Source organism: Macadamia integrifolia, chromosome 3, assembly GCF_013358625.1.
Source record: "Macadamia integrifolia cultivar HAES 741 chromosome 3, SCU_Mint_v3, whole genome shotgun sequence".
NCBI lineage: Eukaryota > Viridiplantae > Streptophyta > Magnoliopsida > Proteales > Proteaceae > Macadamia > Macadamia integrifolia.
Window position 1 is genome coordinate 33,200,756 of NC_056559.1, and position 16,747 is coordinate 33,217,502.

The following is a 16,747-nucleotide window of genomic DNA, read 5'->3' on the forward strand; positions in this document are numbered from 1 at the left end:
AAAAATAAATAAAAGAGAAAAAAATGATACAAGAGGATAAAATTCACAAGATCTTAGATATGAGAAGCCATGAAAATTTCTGACTTTGGGCCTATGGGTCCAACAACAAAAAGCATAAAACAATTGTTTGACAGTTTTAAGAGTTATTAATAAGAAATTCCATTTTTTTTTTTTGGATCCTAATAGTGTTTCTGTTGAAATAGGGAAGCGAAATTACACGGGCGTTGCGCCCCCATAGTCCAATGACATCATCCAATAAGGAGTTGGGACTTCTTGTCGATGATGTCATCGAAGGCTACTGGTGCCATGTGAGTGGAAAACCAATCGACGCTATCAATTGCGGAGTCCTTATTATCGGAGAAGAAGCCAGGGGAGAGCGAAGCACTGTTCAAGAAGAGCCCATGAGTGAAACCCATATTTATATTTCCTTGTTCTTTTTCTTCCTTGTTCAATGGCTCAGACTCTGACTGAGACAGAGACTTGGACTGGGACTCCTTTCTCACCATTGTTTCCAAACGGTTCAAGCAATTCAAGGCTTCCTCAAATATGAGATTGACAGTGAAGGCTGGCCTAGACTTTAAACTGAAGATTAGGTTAGAGAATTCCATTTTTTCCTCAAGCCAGAGCCAGAAACCGATAACCCTTTCTGAATCTTTGATGTTATAGCCGAGTTCCATAACCAAGCGACTGAACATCTCTCTTTCGATCCAGTGAAAAGACTTTATCTCTTCTGCTGTAATCCATGAGCAATAACATAAGGCGGCGGCGGCGGAGAAGGAGGAATCCATTGGCTGAGTAGGGTGAAGTTGAGAACAGGAGCGGCTGTTTGAAGGGAGAGAGAGAGCAGAGACTGTGGATGGGTCGTTGGAGAGCTCTGATATCATATTATGACTGATATTTCCTTTAATGTATTTGATACGATAAGACAATATATATATATATAGACTTTACAAAGGAGAGAGTTAGTAGGCTAAGCGTAGGCTAAGCTTGAATAGGAAACTAAAGAATTGTACGTAGAGTAGGAGTCTAGTATGAAGATATAGAAGGAAATAGTCCTTGAAGAGGAAACTAAATATTGTGCTACCTCATTAAAGGTTCTCAATATACGGCTCCTTGTCTTGATGGAAAAAATTTTGCTTCCTGGATTTAGTTCTTGGTATCGGTATCAATATGGTATCGGTCTCTTTCAATATTGATTCAATTCATATCAGAGAGGATCGATGGGTATCGGTCATATTTGTCCTTTGCTTTTGAGAAAAAAGTACGTGTTTTTTTTACTGTTTTACCCTTAAAACGATATAGATAATCGAACCAAATCGATCTCAACCAATACTAGTACAATACGACCAATACAACTGATACAATACCGATACTTGAAACCATCCTACAATGCTTCTTAATTTTACTTTAGAATGTAATTTTTTCTTTGGGTTGTTTGGTAGTGTTTTGAGAGTGTGAGTGCCTCTGCTGCTAGGTTTTGACACCCTTATCCCAAGTATCTACAAGCAGTGTATGAAAGCTACTGAAACCCATATGTAAGAGAAATTCCGACCCTACATTTAATTAACGCAATACTTATCACTATATTGCTACAGGCATTGGTACCAATCAGCAAAATGATATGGATCAGGTTGTATTAGTTCATATCGAGCCTCTATCAGATGTAAATAAAATAAATACATAAATAAATCATTTTTTATTGATACTTTCAATTTATATGGTATTTATTGATATTAGGTACCAAAAATATCAATATATACTAACAAATGCATTGATATTGATACTTAGAACCATGATAACTAACATTACCGAGAAAGAGGATTACAACAACATCATCATCACTATGCTTTCCATGTAATACTTTGCATTACCATACACGGACACCGCAAAATCATCTTTACTATACTTACAATTACTTTCACTCTCTAGTCTCCACAAAGATGTAAATAAATAGTGAAAAATTCGAATTCAATCTCGTCTTCATATCCATTATAGGGAATTTATATTAAAAAAAACAAAAAAAAAGGTCTTTGGAAGCTATCTGAATCTGTTTCAAAGCTAATCTAATGCATATGATGGCTGGAATAACAGAAATAATCAAATAAGGAGGAAGGATTTGATATAATGTCCTAAATCCATTAGGTTTATGAATAAATACTCAAATTAAATATTATAACATAATATCAAAATCTAACCAAATATCACATTTTATTATATTTTCTATTTTAGACGAGTATGTGTGAAGGTTCTTACATAAAAAAGGCTACACCATTAATCAGACCTTATCATATAATTTCCAACAAAATTAACTACTTCACACTCATCACAACTAACTAATTAAAAACCATCATCAGACATCAGGTACTTCCTTTGGTCATGTACTTCCTGGCCCTGGCATGTTTGCCATTAATCACAAATCTGACCTTGCCATCCTCAGATCCTTGAAGGATCATATCTAGAAGAGAAGCAGAACGAACAACTATCAATGCAAACAATGCTTGTTCATAAGGTTGGTGCATACCCTGCAAGTAAATATTCTCTATGCAGTCCCCAAAGTTGCTGCATATGAAATCACAAGAAGAATAATGTTATTCTGATATGGTTAATTACAAGGGTTCTTCAACTTACATTCCAATGTTTTGATGGGTCCATGTTTTAAAGGATTTCCTCGCCACCCATCTCATTGGTCAAACTTCAATTTCAACATAAAGTAGAACATGCAACCATGATAAGTATATGTATAGAATTGTGAAAATTCTAAGATACCATTACATATTAAAGCTTAGCCCAAAGCATCACCGGTGAAGAGAGTATCTTGTCAACATATATATGAACCTTTTATTTGCATTAGAGTATTTTTTGATATTGTACTATGAAATGTGGGAATTAATGATGATACAAGAGTCATATCACTAAGAGAGAAGGAATTCGTCCTTTTTTTTTTTGGCTAACGACGGGTATTTAGGCCTTTGGCCTGACTAGTTTCGCTGGTTCATAATAACCCCACAACTGCGTGGACCAAGTTATATCGAGATTGAATGAGAACCATTCAACTTTCATTGAAAGTAGTGAAGAGCACTAAACACCCCGTGTAAGTGGCTCAAGGAGTTTGTCCCTCATCGATTGGTTAAGAGGAATAATACTTAATAATCATTAAAACTTAGTAACCTTTTCTTGATTTGAAGTTACTTTGACCTTTATTTCTTATAAGTGTTGATTAGGTTCTCGTAAATCATTATCATATGGTCTCTAATTCACACAGCTAGAATCTATCACAAGGTTTTTTCTTGGGTGGAATCCATTTGTATGGATTAACCTCATATGAGAATGGTTCTCGAGGACCTGATCCACTCACATTAGATTGAAATTTGACTAATGAAATGAGTATGCCATAATCGTGACAAGAACCATCCACGTCTATAAAATAGAAAAAATGTAATCCATGTTTAGCATTATACATCATATATGTATATTTTCCCTTCATAGGAAAACTATATTGCAAGGAGAGAGAGAGAGAGAGAGAGAGAGAGAGAGAGAGAGAGAGAGAGAGAGAGAGAATTACCTTGTAAAAAACTCACGGAGTTCACCCTCGGTGATCGGGTAACCACGTGAGAATGTCACAAAGAGAGTACGATCATTGGGTGTGATTTGAAGATCAAGAGGATTTGGAGGCTGATCAGTCATTGGATTGGAACCATAGCCTGAGGGGCCACCAACAACATTTGGAGGCTGAGCAGCAAGATCAAGAGGATTTGGAGGCTGAGCAGCCACTGGATTGGAACCATAGCTTGAGGGACCACCAACAACATTTGGAAGCTGAGCAGCCATTGGATTGGAACCAGAGCTTGAAGGACCACCAACAACATTTGGAGGTTGTGCAACCATTGGGTTGGAACCAGAGTTTGAGGGACCCCCAACAACAAATTGCGAATGTGAACGCCCAAGTAAAGATGTTAACCATAATTCCATAGCAGAAGGAATCATGGGCTGAGGAGATATGGAAGAACCTAAGCCTGTTCCTGATGGGCCAATCAAACTTGGCTGGGCCTGGGATTCTAAACGTCCCAGACGGGTGGCTCCTCCTCCACCGAAAGGCCTAAACCTACTGAGCCCACCACGGGCTTGGGCCTTGTGGATGATATCATCAAAGGTTCGAGTTGCCACGTCAGAGACAAACCTGTTGACGCTACGAATTGCAGAGACCTTCTTCTGGGAAAAGAAGCGAGGGGAGAGCGAAGCAGAGTTCATGAAGAGCCCAAAAGTGAAACCCATAAATATATCTTCTTCTTCTTCTTCGTTGTTCAATGGTTGAGATTGAGACTGAGACTGAGACTGTTCGCTTCTTATCATCGTTTCCAAACGGTTCAAGCAATTCAGGGCTTCTTCAACGACGAGATTGACAATGAAGTCTGGCTTTGACTGCAAAATGAAGATTAGGTTATGGAATCCCATTTCTTCAAGCCAGAGCCAAAGACCGATAACCCTAAATGAATCTTCGATGTTGTGACCAAGTTTGATAACCAAGCGACTGAAGATCTCCCTTTCAATCCAATGAAACGCCTTTAATTCTTCTCCAGTAATCCATGAAGAAGAACCCATTTGTGTGTTGTGATGAAAAGTCCAGGAGTAGTGATGAGTTCAGTGAGGGTGAGGGTGGTTCCTGCATTCCTTATTTTGTGGAAGACGATGAGTTGCCAATTGCAACTGATCGACCTGGTGATCATCACAACTCTTGACCCTTTAGAGAGAGAGAGAGTTGCTTTGGTGTCCGTGTGAAGCTTTGTGAAACGGCGAATCTCCTCGTGAGAGGTTCCAGGACCAAATGGGTTTTTATGGGATGAGTTGATTATCTTTCCCTCTCTCTCTCTCTCTCTCTCTATTCCGGTGAGGAATCAGGGAAAACGTGCTTGGTTTACTCAATTCATTATTCTCTAATTTAGCATAATAAGGGTGTAAAATTCCAATCCGAACCGGTTAGAATGACGGGAAACCAGACCAAATTGAAAACAAATCCTTATTTTGGTTTTGGATTTGGGTTTTTGGAGACCGGTTCAAAATCATAACCGACCAGACCGATTGAATGCCCTTACTGAAACTAATAGCCACCGGCCACACACCTTACGGCTCACGGGAACCAAACCGGTTCTGTGAGTGTTGGGGTAGGGTATGGTAGCACCCCTGGTTTTCATTTAAACCTTTGATCCGTACCGATCGGATTGCCCCAAAATCGGGATCGCGCATGACTGATATGGATTCAATTTGAACGATCCTCCCAACAGAGACTGATTCATTGAACCGTGATTGGTAATGACTTGGATTTATCACATGCCATATTCAAAGCCTATTTTAATAGAGGGCGAGAGAAGGGTACCAAATAGCGCATGTACACACTAGCCCCCGTAGCCAGTGAAAGGTTGTGCATAAGTATCTTCAACACAGGCAATATGGTCTTTTGGCACCCGATCTTGACGCTCCCATTAATATATTAATCATAGTACCCATCACCCAAATTGTTTTCCTTTTCTATTGACCTAACCCCAAATAGGAAAATGGTTGTGTTTTCTATTCAAGAGTGTGCAGTGCGAAATGACAATCGCACCCTTCTTAGTTGATACCCGAGCATGTGTTCTCATTGGTTGGGGCTCTAGTGTAGGGGTCATGCTCCTAGACAGAAAACATATTCTGAGGAAACAATGATATGACACTTTTATAAGCATATTTAGAACATGCAATCTTTTCTTTATTATTCTGTCTAATAATCAAAAGTTTTTTGAGTCAAAATTTATGGGAGAGGGTTTTCCACATTGCCAACATAGGAAGGAATCTATATGCAACCACAAGGGAAAAAGAAATAAAAGAAAACAATGCATGTAGATCTCATTATTTCAAATTAGATATATATTAAAAAAAAAAATGGAAACTTCACAAATAGGCAAAGGGAAAATGTCCCAAATGTGTATTTTATTGGGGAAAAGAATGTTACCCGATGATATTACGTATGCTCAAACACATGAAGGAAGTAGAACCAAGTTGTGAAAAGATGCACAACCCTATATTCACCTCCTATGTGTCTAAGGGTACATAACGGTGTTAGGTAGTGTTCTTTCTCTAACATTTTTTTGTCTACGTCGAAAATATGATCCATATGTGTTGATACAGTTTTTTTTTTAACCATTAATTGATGATAACGTACACAATTTTTCCCATCCTGGCAACATGGGAAACCCTGCCACTTAAATTCTGAGTCAGAGAACTTTTGAGAATAAAAGAAGAAAAAAAAAAAGAAAGGGCAATAAAAAAGAAGATACATGTTCCAAATGTGCCTATGATGGCGTTATTGATGTTTTCTCCATAATTTAAATATAATTTAACATTGTACAATTCTTTTTTTCATTTTAGACATATTATTTTCTGAAGAGTTCTCATTGCCTCAAATGTTCTTTATGATACAATTGTGAAATGACAATTTCAACCTCACTAAAAAAAATGAAAAATGATAAAGCACAAATAAATTATTGGGATCTTCTGTCATGCGACACAGCTTCTAGTGTAGATCCAAGGTTGAGGGCACCTTGGGCTACACGTCTGAAGGTTCCCAGTCCTTGGATCTGCGCTACACTATAGCATGTGCAACAGATGAGCCCGTGTCAATTTTGGGGTTTAATCATTTCAACGCCCTCTTGTCCAATGGCGAAGGTCTGTGTATGTGAACTCTAATGCTTGATTTACAAATGGGAAAAATCTACATTACAACCACCCCTCTAATCACATCGTGCCATATGGATTGACAATAAGGTCATTTAAGATCACTAGGGTGAAAAGAAGCATGATGTGGATAACCACATGTCAATTTTTAAAGCCTAATTCAATCAAATGAGAAGCATGATCTAGATTAATTGCATTTTAATTTTTTGCGCACAATTCAATCAAATGAAACGAAAGAAACTGATATGACTAAAAAAAAAAAAAAAAAAACAACCTAATGCACAAAAGGTGCTCCCACCACCGCAAGGTCCGCAAGGTCTATGAGGGAAAAATGTACTCAACCTTACCCCCTCCTTCCAAAGAGATGCTGTTTCTATGTTTCAAACCTGTGACCAATATGTAACGGTAGTCAGTTGTACAACTTATTTGTTGTGCAACAGACTCGCCCACTAAAAATATTGATACACTATCAAATTCCAAAAGAAACTGGCACCCATTCCTTTAAATTGGTCTCCCTATCTTGGCCCCCAAGGCGTGGAACTTTGAAGCTTAAGGCATGGCAACCAGAGCATTTTCTACCCGCAACCATTAGCAGTAACACAATATGGGGCACCAGCATACTCTGGATGTCAAGGAAGCAATAACATAAGAAACTGAAATCTAGATTTGACAAAGACCTCGCTGTAATTTCTATATTCTCCATTGCTTTCCTTTTGCTTCAACATACATAAATATGGTGACTCATCTAATGTTCCTGAATTCAAAATGATAAAGATTACATCAAATGCTCATCACTTTATAGCATCATTCATCATAAATTGTACATTACCGATCAGAGCATACTTGATACCTCATGAACAGTCCAAAAATCGTTTTCATCCATTACATTTATATTCTTCAAATTCAACATTGAAAAAGATGATTTTTTACAACAGCAGCTAAACTACCATCATGGTCTCAATCGAAATTTCATTGTACATGACGTAGTTACAAAAAATGGCTCTAAAAAAAAAAAAAAAAAGGGCCAAAAATTATGATTCACACACAAACAGGGGATGGAGATGAGTCAGTCCTCAGCATGCACATCCTCCTCCCCTTTGCTCAGTTTCAGACACAGCTTCCGGTATGGTATTAAAGTATCTGCTCATTGAATATCATATCATTAATCTCATAGCTCATCAATGCATAAAGTCAGGGAATCTAAAACAAAAGGCTAAGTTCTTTGTGAGAATTACAAAGAAGAATGTATGCAAACATATTGACTTGAGCAATGAAATGCGAAAACACAAAAATAGCTACCACAAAGTGAACTTTGGAATGCAAGGACTGAGCTTGAGAAACTTCAACTTCAAATAGCCAAGAACCCATTGAGATGGCTCATGCATTCTTCAGAAGCTAGTAAGGAGGGGGGGGGGGGGGGGGGGGGGGGGGGGGAGTATAACTCTGCCAATAGATGCCAATAACAAAAATATAATGGAACTGTTTCACTGTGGTGGCTGAAGCCATTGCAATGGTGAAGAACATGTAGCCAATGAAACCTGTGCTATTTCCATCAAACAAAGTGTAGTGCTAGTGCAGCAATCTCCCTCTCCCTCTCTTCTAATGAATTTAGTAAGGTATTAATCCACTAGTCATTCTATCTTTGAGATAATAAAAAATGCACTATTAATCGTTGTTGGGTACCATCCTGATTCATGTATATCATTGGCCAGTAATCACCACAAATAATGGTCAAACATGAATCTGCCAACTGATTAAGCAAAGAACACCAATAGTAACAAATCAAGGTATGCCATCACTCCCCCTTAGGCTTTCCAAATTTTGTAAGTGATAAGGAAAACATAATCTCTTTCCCTCTCCTTTCCATTTTGGTACAAGAAGATTATTCAACTAGTCGAGATGAAAATGGGGGTTTAGAATTAGGTAAGTGGTTTTCAGATTCAGACTTTAGCACCACTTAATAACTGGTTGGATTTGGCCTGAGACTCAGCTGTTATCCTCAGTCCCAAACCCACCCCAACCTACCATTTTGTACAGTGTCCACAATTTATCAGCTTAAAGTTGCATCTTTTGAAGACAATTAAGGGTCTAGCTAAATAACAAGCATGTTACAGGTGTTTAAATCTTGCCATGTTACCTTTAGACCACCAATGCCACAATTTTTTCCAGTTGTGAGAGGGACAAGAGTGGCATCTATCAAAACCCCAAATCTACGAAGTTGCCAGAGAACCATGAAACCTCAAACCATGGGACCCCATGAAGGTCTCTAGAGAAAATAAAATCCACTGTGGATGGACACCAACTTGAAAGATTAACCCCCCCCCCCAAACAGAGAGAGAGAGAGAGAGAGAGAGAGAGGTGAAACTATACATATTATCTTTGTTTGGAAAGCCCTAATGTATCCCAATCGAGGGAATTTTGGTAATGTATCAGAATGGATTCCACGCACTATGCATAAGGTTTCATAGAGCACCACTATACCCTTGTAGATTCCCACCATTAATCTAATGGGTCAGTTTCAGGTTAAATGCTTTGTATGGTTGACCACACTAAAACCCCGGTAATAGGTATGTACCGATTGAACATGTGAAGATAAGCCAGCAAACTCCAGGTGATATAGGTAATTAGTGTGTAAGGACTGAATATGTGAAGAAATATCAGCAATCAGGAAATTGAGAAGAAAGAGGAGCAGCAGCCAAATAGGGCTCAGAGGATTCAATCCTCTAAGAACAACCTTGAAATCACAATTTTCTCAGAATAAGGTCACCACCATCAATTGCATGCCTGATGTAGATAAGTCACTTGAGCTTATTTTATTGCCAATAAGCCTTGAGTTGTGTTACATATGTGTTGAGCCTTTGATCCCATGGGTTTTCTTTGAAATGGATCACTTTAATGGGCCTAAAATATAGGTAGAAGGTAGGAAAACGGGATTTAATTCATTAGTTTAATTAGTTATTTAATTCAATAAAAGCCCATTAGGCCATTGGTCGGTTGTAAAGTCCTATAGGGACTATTAGTTAATTAGTCCTACTCAATGTTGGAGTCATAAAGTCAAGTCCTAGTCCTATTTTGAATTCCTAATTGTAGTAGGAGTGTCTAGTCCTCTTTAAAAACTAGCTCATAGTCTTAGTATGATTGTAATTTTTCCCTCTATAAATTGAGAGGCATTTGTATCATTATTTATGGGATTTGAATGAAAAGAAAGTTTGCAACTAAATGTTTAGAGCAGCTGAGATAACTGTGGATGAGAAGCCCAGGCTGAGATAGCCACCTCCTCCCCCACTTTCCCTTGTTTCTTCTTTGTTTAATCTTTATATTGTCATTCTTAATTGCTGCTGTATATGTTTACTACTGCTGTGAGTATTAAAGAAGTTCAGATCTGTCCAAGCATTAAAAACTAGAATCGATCAGCCAAAGAGTTCCTGTTCTTGAAGCCAATCGACCCTTATTGCTGTCCAAGTCTCAGATCTGGTCTGCAGATCCTTTTGGGGACTGGTCCTACACTTTTAGAAGATCAATCGATCCTCTCTTGAAGACCATCTGAAGTCGACCAGCTGCTGTTCTGAAGAATCTTGAAGTTTTCTCTCTCATAAGTTAGAAATTCAAAGAAAACTTGTAACTTCACAACCAGCCATCAGAATCCTCTCAACTTTGGGGGTTTTTGTACCCTCCCTAGTGACTATTTACACCCAAGAGTGCAGTTCAATCGGACTCCAACAGACCTGGCCGCACCTCTCTCTCTCTAGCTCTATAACAGGTATTTCTCTCTCCTATCGGGTTGGGTTTTGGGCTGGTTTTGCTCCTGTATGGGTATTATATCCTTGGGGGTTTATTTGATGGTCTTATTTCTTTGTTTCCTGTTCCTATTTGTATTGTTTGGGGTTATAAACTACTAGGGTAGTTTCTTGTAATCTACTCCTGCATTAATGCCAATCTTGTTGAAATTCCACTTCAAATCCAAAAGAACAGGAAGGTAAAGCAAACTAGCAAAGAAGTCCAATTTCTTTAAACCAATATTAGTAGATGAGTAAGAAATTCAAGTAGTTTAAAAAATGTTCCAACTTGTAACATGGCAAGACAATTAAAGGAAGAAACAGAATGGAAACTCAATAAGTAAAAGCAACTCCCATTTGAGAATCAAGAGATTTAATACTAAGAAATTATCAGTACTAATATTCATTGATTATGATGAAAAGAAAAATAATAAAATAACAGTTAAGTCTAAGAAAAAGTCGATAACTAATATCACGGATAAAAAATTCCAGGTTGACACCAACACATTTGACATGGAAACAACCCGACCTAGTATAGCTTTTGTTTTTTTTTTTCTTTTCCAAATTAAAAATATGGCCCAACAAAAATATGCATATTTTTGTAAATATAAAAACACAGATTAATCGTGGAATTGGAAATGTCAAACCCTACAAAAATGGAATTAAATATGTTCTCAGGTCACATCAAGTTAATTTCATGTCATAATAGGTCCAACTGACCATGACCCGAAAACATTTCATGTTGCTTGGATTCAACCCGAATCTGAACCAAACCCGAACACCCCCAACTCAAACACCAAAATATCAGGTTGTGTTCATCTCAGGTTAGCAATTTGTGCTGGTTTTTCCACCACTAATTTTCTTCCATGTCAGACAGCTCACAGCATATTTGACTATTCTACTTGTGTAGTCAGCCGTCCAAATTTTAAGTTTCTCAGTTGATAAAATAATCAAACGAGGGCATTACTTTGTCATGTTGTCAGTGATTTTGAGATGAAACTTGCTGCCAATTTTTATTGCATACTATTTATTTTTTTGCAGGGCAACCCACCTAGCAGATATGTTAATTGTTAAATAAAGTTAAATAAATATGGAGTAACAAATAAGAAATGTACACTTACATGTCATGTTCACGCTCAGTTGCTAATGCAGTTTTTGCAACACACAGAAATGCAGCATCGACATTGATATCCTCCTTTGCTGAGGTCTCAAAGTAAGGTATGTTTCCCTTGGAAGCACACCAGTCCTTTGCTTTCTTCTCCGAAACCTGTACAGAAACATTTTAGAACCAGCTATAAGGAAGAATACAACTTTAAAGGCCATTTTTAATATCCTCACCACTCGACTATTTCCACCATCTATGTCAATCTTGTTCCCAAGTAATATAAATGGAAATGTTTTGGGGTCGGATGGGTTCGCCTGGAGAACCATAGACATTGAGTAAGTATAATTAAAGTAAACATCATGAACTGACAAACAGGTTAAACAATTGAATTTGCAATTAAACCTTGGAAGAGACACAAGAGCAGTGGATTAGGATAATAAGGAATCCATTCCAGCCGAGCACTATTGGTCTATAATGGATCAGCTGTCCCACTTTGAATTAATTTGGTATAGTCAGTCTTTTTGGATGATCCACAATGCAATACTACAATTAACAATTGACCAGTCTGAGCTAATCCTGAACTGGATTGGGCAATTCCGATCAGGATATGCACTCGCTCTTCTAGCAGTGAGAGGTATGTCATCAATAGAATGAAGGAACCAAAACATATAAAGGATTATTACAGGCCACTAATCTGTAGAATTTTGTAATTATCAGAAGTATGAAAGCTAGAGGCCATGCTCTTCACACAAGGCAATAAAGGCATAACAATAACCAGCAAGATAAATGGACAACCTGTAAATCTAAAGGTTTCTTGGTCTAGCACTAAGGTCAAGATTGAATCTGGCATTGAAATGTTCCATTTACAAAACATTTGCCCTCCTCACAGGGATCCAAAAGAAGGATTTGGATCCCTGTGAGGAGGGCAAATGTGTTGTATATGGAACATATTTGATTCCAAGCAGATGATACTGGATCAAATGAAGGACAAAGAGAGAAGAAAGTTAAATTCTGTTTTGAGTCTTTTACTTCTAAATTATCTTTATATCTTGCTACGGACTAAAGACCATTTTCTAGAAGATGAAAGAGATAATAAATCCAAAGGGAAAGGATAACATCAAAACTGGAACACCTGCAAGAAGTATGCTCATGGTTACAGATAATCTCTTATTTTGAATCGCCATTAATGATAATGTAAGTATGTAACTATACTCCCCTGGCTGAATGCTGATCTTCAAAACAAGAGTCAAGCCCATTCCAGGTAATTGTCAGAAAAAAAAAAAAGCCCTAGATCTAGATTCAGGTATTCCCGCACTGAACTTGCTTCTTGCTTGACCATATGAAAATGACAAAGGTGGTGAAGATAGGGACCAAACTTGCTCTATTTCTTGCTCAGTTGATACAAGGGTATTATGCTTTCATTGCCAAGTTGGCATTTCCACATCAATATGGTAAGCTGTTTCAATTAGTGATAAATCCACTAAATTAGAAAGACATGAGATTTTGGGACATAATAATGGTTTCTACATACCTGTGGTGGGAACCTTTCCTAGATGCCCACTTTACATATTGCCATGTGCCCATGTGTACAGATGATGTAGCTATTTTGATCGTTGGATGGAGAGGACATGGTCTAGATTAGGCATGTGTCGAATTTCAAAGCTAACTCAATCACATACCCTCCTATGTATTGGCATGCATTCTCATGTATGCCCATGCACTATTATGGTACTCCCAACCACTATTGTGCACTCTCTCATCGCCCCTAATTTTCAAATCTCTATTTTGCAACGTGGAAAACTCTGACAGCGCTGAAACTGGACATGTGAGCAGGGAACCTCGACATCTACCTATCCACAAAATTTGGGCCCATCTGATTTGCCACATGGCAATTATTGGCATTAAAAGTGGGCACATAGGAACAATGCTCCCTAAAGTTTATGAAGAAGTATTTCTAACTTCTCATCAACATAAACAGGGTACATGCCCTTTTGAAGTAGGAAAACAAGGTACAAGTGCAGCGAATCTTATTAATATGTGGTGTCTTCCCAGAGAAAACGAAGAGGTGGGGGGAGAAAGAATAATGGAGCAAAGAAGTAAAACAGGACTAAAATATAGTACCTGAAACATACTTTACCAAACAAATGCATCAATCAGTGAAATCTAATAGAGATTTATCTATCAATATTTAAAAAACTAGCTGGTATAGAATATTTAGGCTTCTGTTCAGAGTTGGACCAGACTAAAACTGAGGCTACCACTAAGATTTAGCTTTGTTGTAGCATAAACCAGTGAATAACTGATCATGGTCATGAAGAAAATATAAACTTATAATTGATTTTATTTTTATTTTTACTTTTATTTTTAAATCAATCAGTTATAGCCCTCCAAAACTTCAAATTGGTTCTCACTTTTTCTCTTTCCTCACAATATAATCGTATCAAATAAACTATCTAAATAATGTTGTACCAAATTAGAATGACAAAATATTTTCAAAATACAAACTGGTTTTGATTTCCTTCAGTCTTAATCTATATTTTCTTGCTTTTAGTGAAAAAGCTACAAAGACACCAAGAATCATTGTCCAAGGATCAGGTGGTACTGCTAAGAATCAGGATGGCTGAGACAAATCCCTTGTGACAATAAAGTGGATCACCTAGTCCATTTTTTAAGATTGCATTCATCCACAGTAGATCATCCAATGCAGGTGGCGGACTGGGAAATCTAATAATAATCTTGAAATTTCCAGGTAAACTCAGTTAAAAACTTAAATAGTTACAGATCAGTCTCTTTATGGCATCTTTAAACATAAATCAACTAGATCTAAAAACCACCAAGCAAGAAGCTACAGTAGAACTAAGAACCAAAATAACAGGGAACCTACTAGTACGCGTTAAGTAATACTGCAATTAACACTAGTTTTTCCAGCCTTTTGGCTTAGATCAAGATATCTAAACTAACATATGCTGATGCTATCTCATATAATTCTTGTGAGCACTGAGCACACAACTGGACTAAAAAAGCATCTGGTTTTCCGAGTGTGAAAACTGAAACTCTTGTTATGATGATTTTGTACACCCTTACTAAAACTATGAATGGTAAGATCCATTAAATCTCACGCAAAAGAGAGGGTAAAATAGGCACATGCCCATTGTCTGATCCATTGTCCGATACTTAAATACAAATTCTTGAAAGCTGAAAGATGGAATCACCTAAAGATTCCAAATATTCCATTTGAGGAGATGTGCAAGCAAATATTGTATAGGACAAGCTTCAGTGAACTAAATGAAATAGCAGACAATTAGGAGAAGGCATGAAATACCTGTTTGAGAAACTCCTCATGCCAATTGTCCAGGGTATCAAACGATTTCAGAACATTGACGTCATAAACTAGAACGCAGCAATCCGCACCTCTGTAAAAAGCAACACCAAGACTTTGAAATCTCTCCTGGCCTGCTGTGTCCCAAACCTATTAATGCAAATGTATAATTAATTGTGCCTTAAATCGGTAAATGAAATCAACTTAATTGCTCTTGTGCTGAGAACCCACTTGCAGCGTGACAAGTCTGTCGTCTATCTGAAGCTCTTTCGTGACAAAATCAGCACCAATTGTAGCTTTATACTGTTGACTGAACTTCTTATGTACGTATCTAAAAAAGCAGTCAAGGCTCCACCCAATGGAATTCAGGTGATAAACATCTTTACATTCACTACAGAAAAAAAAAAAATTCCTACACAAAATTACTTCTGAAACTCACGAATTCGAAACCCTAGAATAACTAAGATCGTAAATTTTATACCTCACCACCTCAATTACAAATCTTACAAAAATCTCCCAAGCAGCTGATGCAAATAAACAACAATGCAGACGGTGGATCCTCAACACCGAACAATCTTTAAAATATGTCTAAACATAATTACGAAACAATCATGAGAAATTTTGTCCGTAAATGACAAAAAATAAATATATACTACCAAAAAACACAAATTCACGAAAATTGTGGCCTTAAAAGGGAAAATTTCACATAAATTACTAAAATATTTATTTTCTTCCAGAAAAAGTACAATTGCTTTAGAGTTACAGGAAGAAAAAGCCGAAATTCGACGAAAATGGTGAAAAAGATAAGAACAACAAAAAGAACGACGAAATGGCGGAAAACAGAAATTCAAAAGAGAATAGAAGTAACCGAATCAGAGAACGTGTCTTGCAGATCCACATTGTTACTCAAGGATACTGATTCATTAAAGATGTCTTCCCCACCCTGCAATAGAAAAAAAAAATTAATAAGGCTTTATAGAATTTACAAAAGCAAATCAAATTGAGAGCAAAAGAAACCGAAGATCCAGAGGAATCCCATCGAAAGCGAAAAGAAACCGTACCCACTGTCTCCAAGAACAATGACCTTAAGCAAGGTCCGCCTTCTCGTAGCCATGGCGAAGAAGAAGAAATACAGAGGAATCTTCCTCTCGAAGGTTCCCTGCTCGAAATAATGGAATTCTCCTTCCTTTTTTCTGGGATTTATTCAATTTCAGGAGTGACGAGTCACGAAATGGAAAGAAAATGAAGAGAGAGAGAGAGAGAGAGAGTGTGAGATTTTTTAGAGGTTCTCCTCAGCTACCTCGCTCCTACAACCGAAAATTATAAAAGGAAACAACGTGCATGCAACTACAAGGCACCTTGTGATGGTTTGAAATCGTTTGCAATTTTGTGAAATATCATCTTCAGGGAGTGACACGTGTATTGATACCAACACAATGGTCAATATCTGATACAATTAATAAAACCTTAATTCAATGAAGAGACATTTAAATCAGATCTGGACCATTGCATTGGAATCAATATACGTATCACCCCATGCAGGTGGTATTTCACGAAATTGTATGACATCGGAATTACAGACGATTTTTTTCTCTATGTGACACTGGCAGAGAGAGAGGCTTTTAAAAAACTATGGCCCAGGCTATCGAAGAGACTTGTGGAACCCTCACCTTTTTCTTATAATATCATATATACCCTTTGTAATTTACGGAATGCCTGTTGTATCCTGAGATCTGGGTCGGGTCAGTGCTGCTCGGAATGGTCAATTCTTGAAATTTTAGGGTTAGAGGTGTCAATCATTCCAGGTGTCCTAGTCGATTTTGGTTGGACTTACTCAATTCC

General features: G+C 37.5%; 1 protein-coding gene across 3 annotated transcripts; it reads right to left on the reverse strand.

Moving 5' to 3' along the window:
• Positions 1–7,561: 7,561 nt before the first annotated feature.
• Positions 7,562–16,213, reverse strand: LOC122072738 (ras-related protein Rab7). 3 transcript variants are annotated; one of them, XM_042637135.1, is made up of 7 exons: positions 15,967–16,213; positions 15,822–15,848; positions 15,137–15,236; positions 14,909–15,055; positions 11,820–11,900; positions 11,603–11,748; positions 7,562–7,845 (listed from the first exon to the last, which is right to left on the reverse strand). In XM_042637135.1, exons 1-7 carry the CDS (start codon positions 16,017–16,019, stop codon positions 7,779–7,781), a joined length of 621 nt encoding a protein of 206 aa, XP_042493069.1. In that variant the 5' UTR covers positions 16,020–16,213; the 3' UTR covers positions 7,562–7,778. The 3 variants fall into 3 exon arrangements, with proteins under 3 accessions (XP_042493069.1, XP_042493068.1, XP_042493070.1); XM_042637134.1 differs by lacking the exons at positions 15,822–15,848; positions 15,967–16,213 and adding an exon at positions 15,774–15,820 and having other exon boundaries at positions 15,137–15,296; XM_042637136.1 differs by lacking the exons at positions 11,820–11,900; positions 15,822–15,848; positions 15,967–16,213 and adding an exon at positions 15,774–15,820 and having other exon boundaries at positions 15,137–15,296.
• Positions 16,214–16,747: the final 534 nt, after the last annotated feature.

Bases quoted from the DNA above. Each gene is read 5' to 3' on its own strand.
- LOC122072738 (XM_042637134.1), bottom strand. From the start codon at position 15,805: ATGTGGATCTGCAAGACACGTTCTCTGATTCG. The intron at 15,056-15,136 runs GTGGGTTCTCAG...TTGCATTAATAG, and splicing joins ACAGACTTGTCACGCTGCAA to GTTTGGGACACAGCAGGCCA. The intron at 11,749-11,819 runs GTGAGGATATTA...GTTTCTGTACAG, and splicing joins ATGGTGGAAATAGTCGAGTG to GTTTCGGAGAAGAAAGCAAA.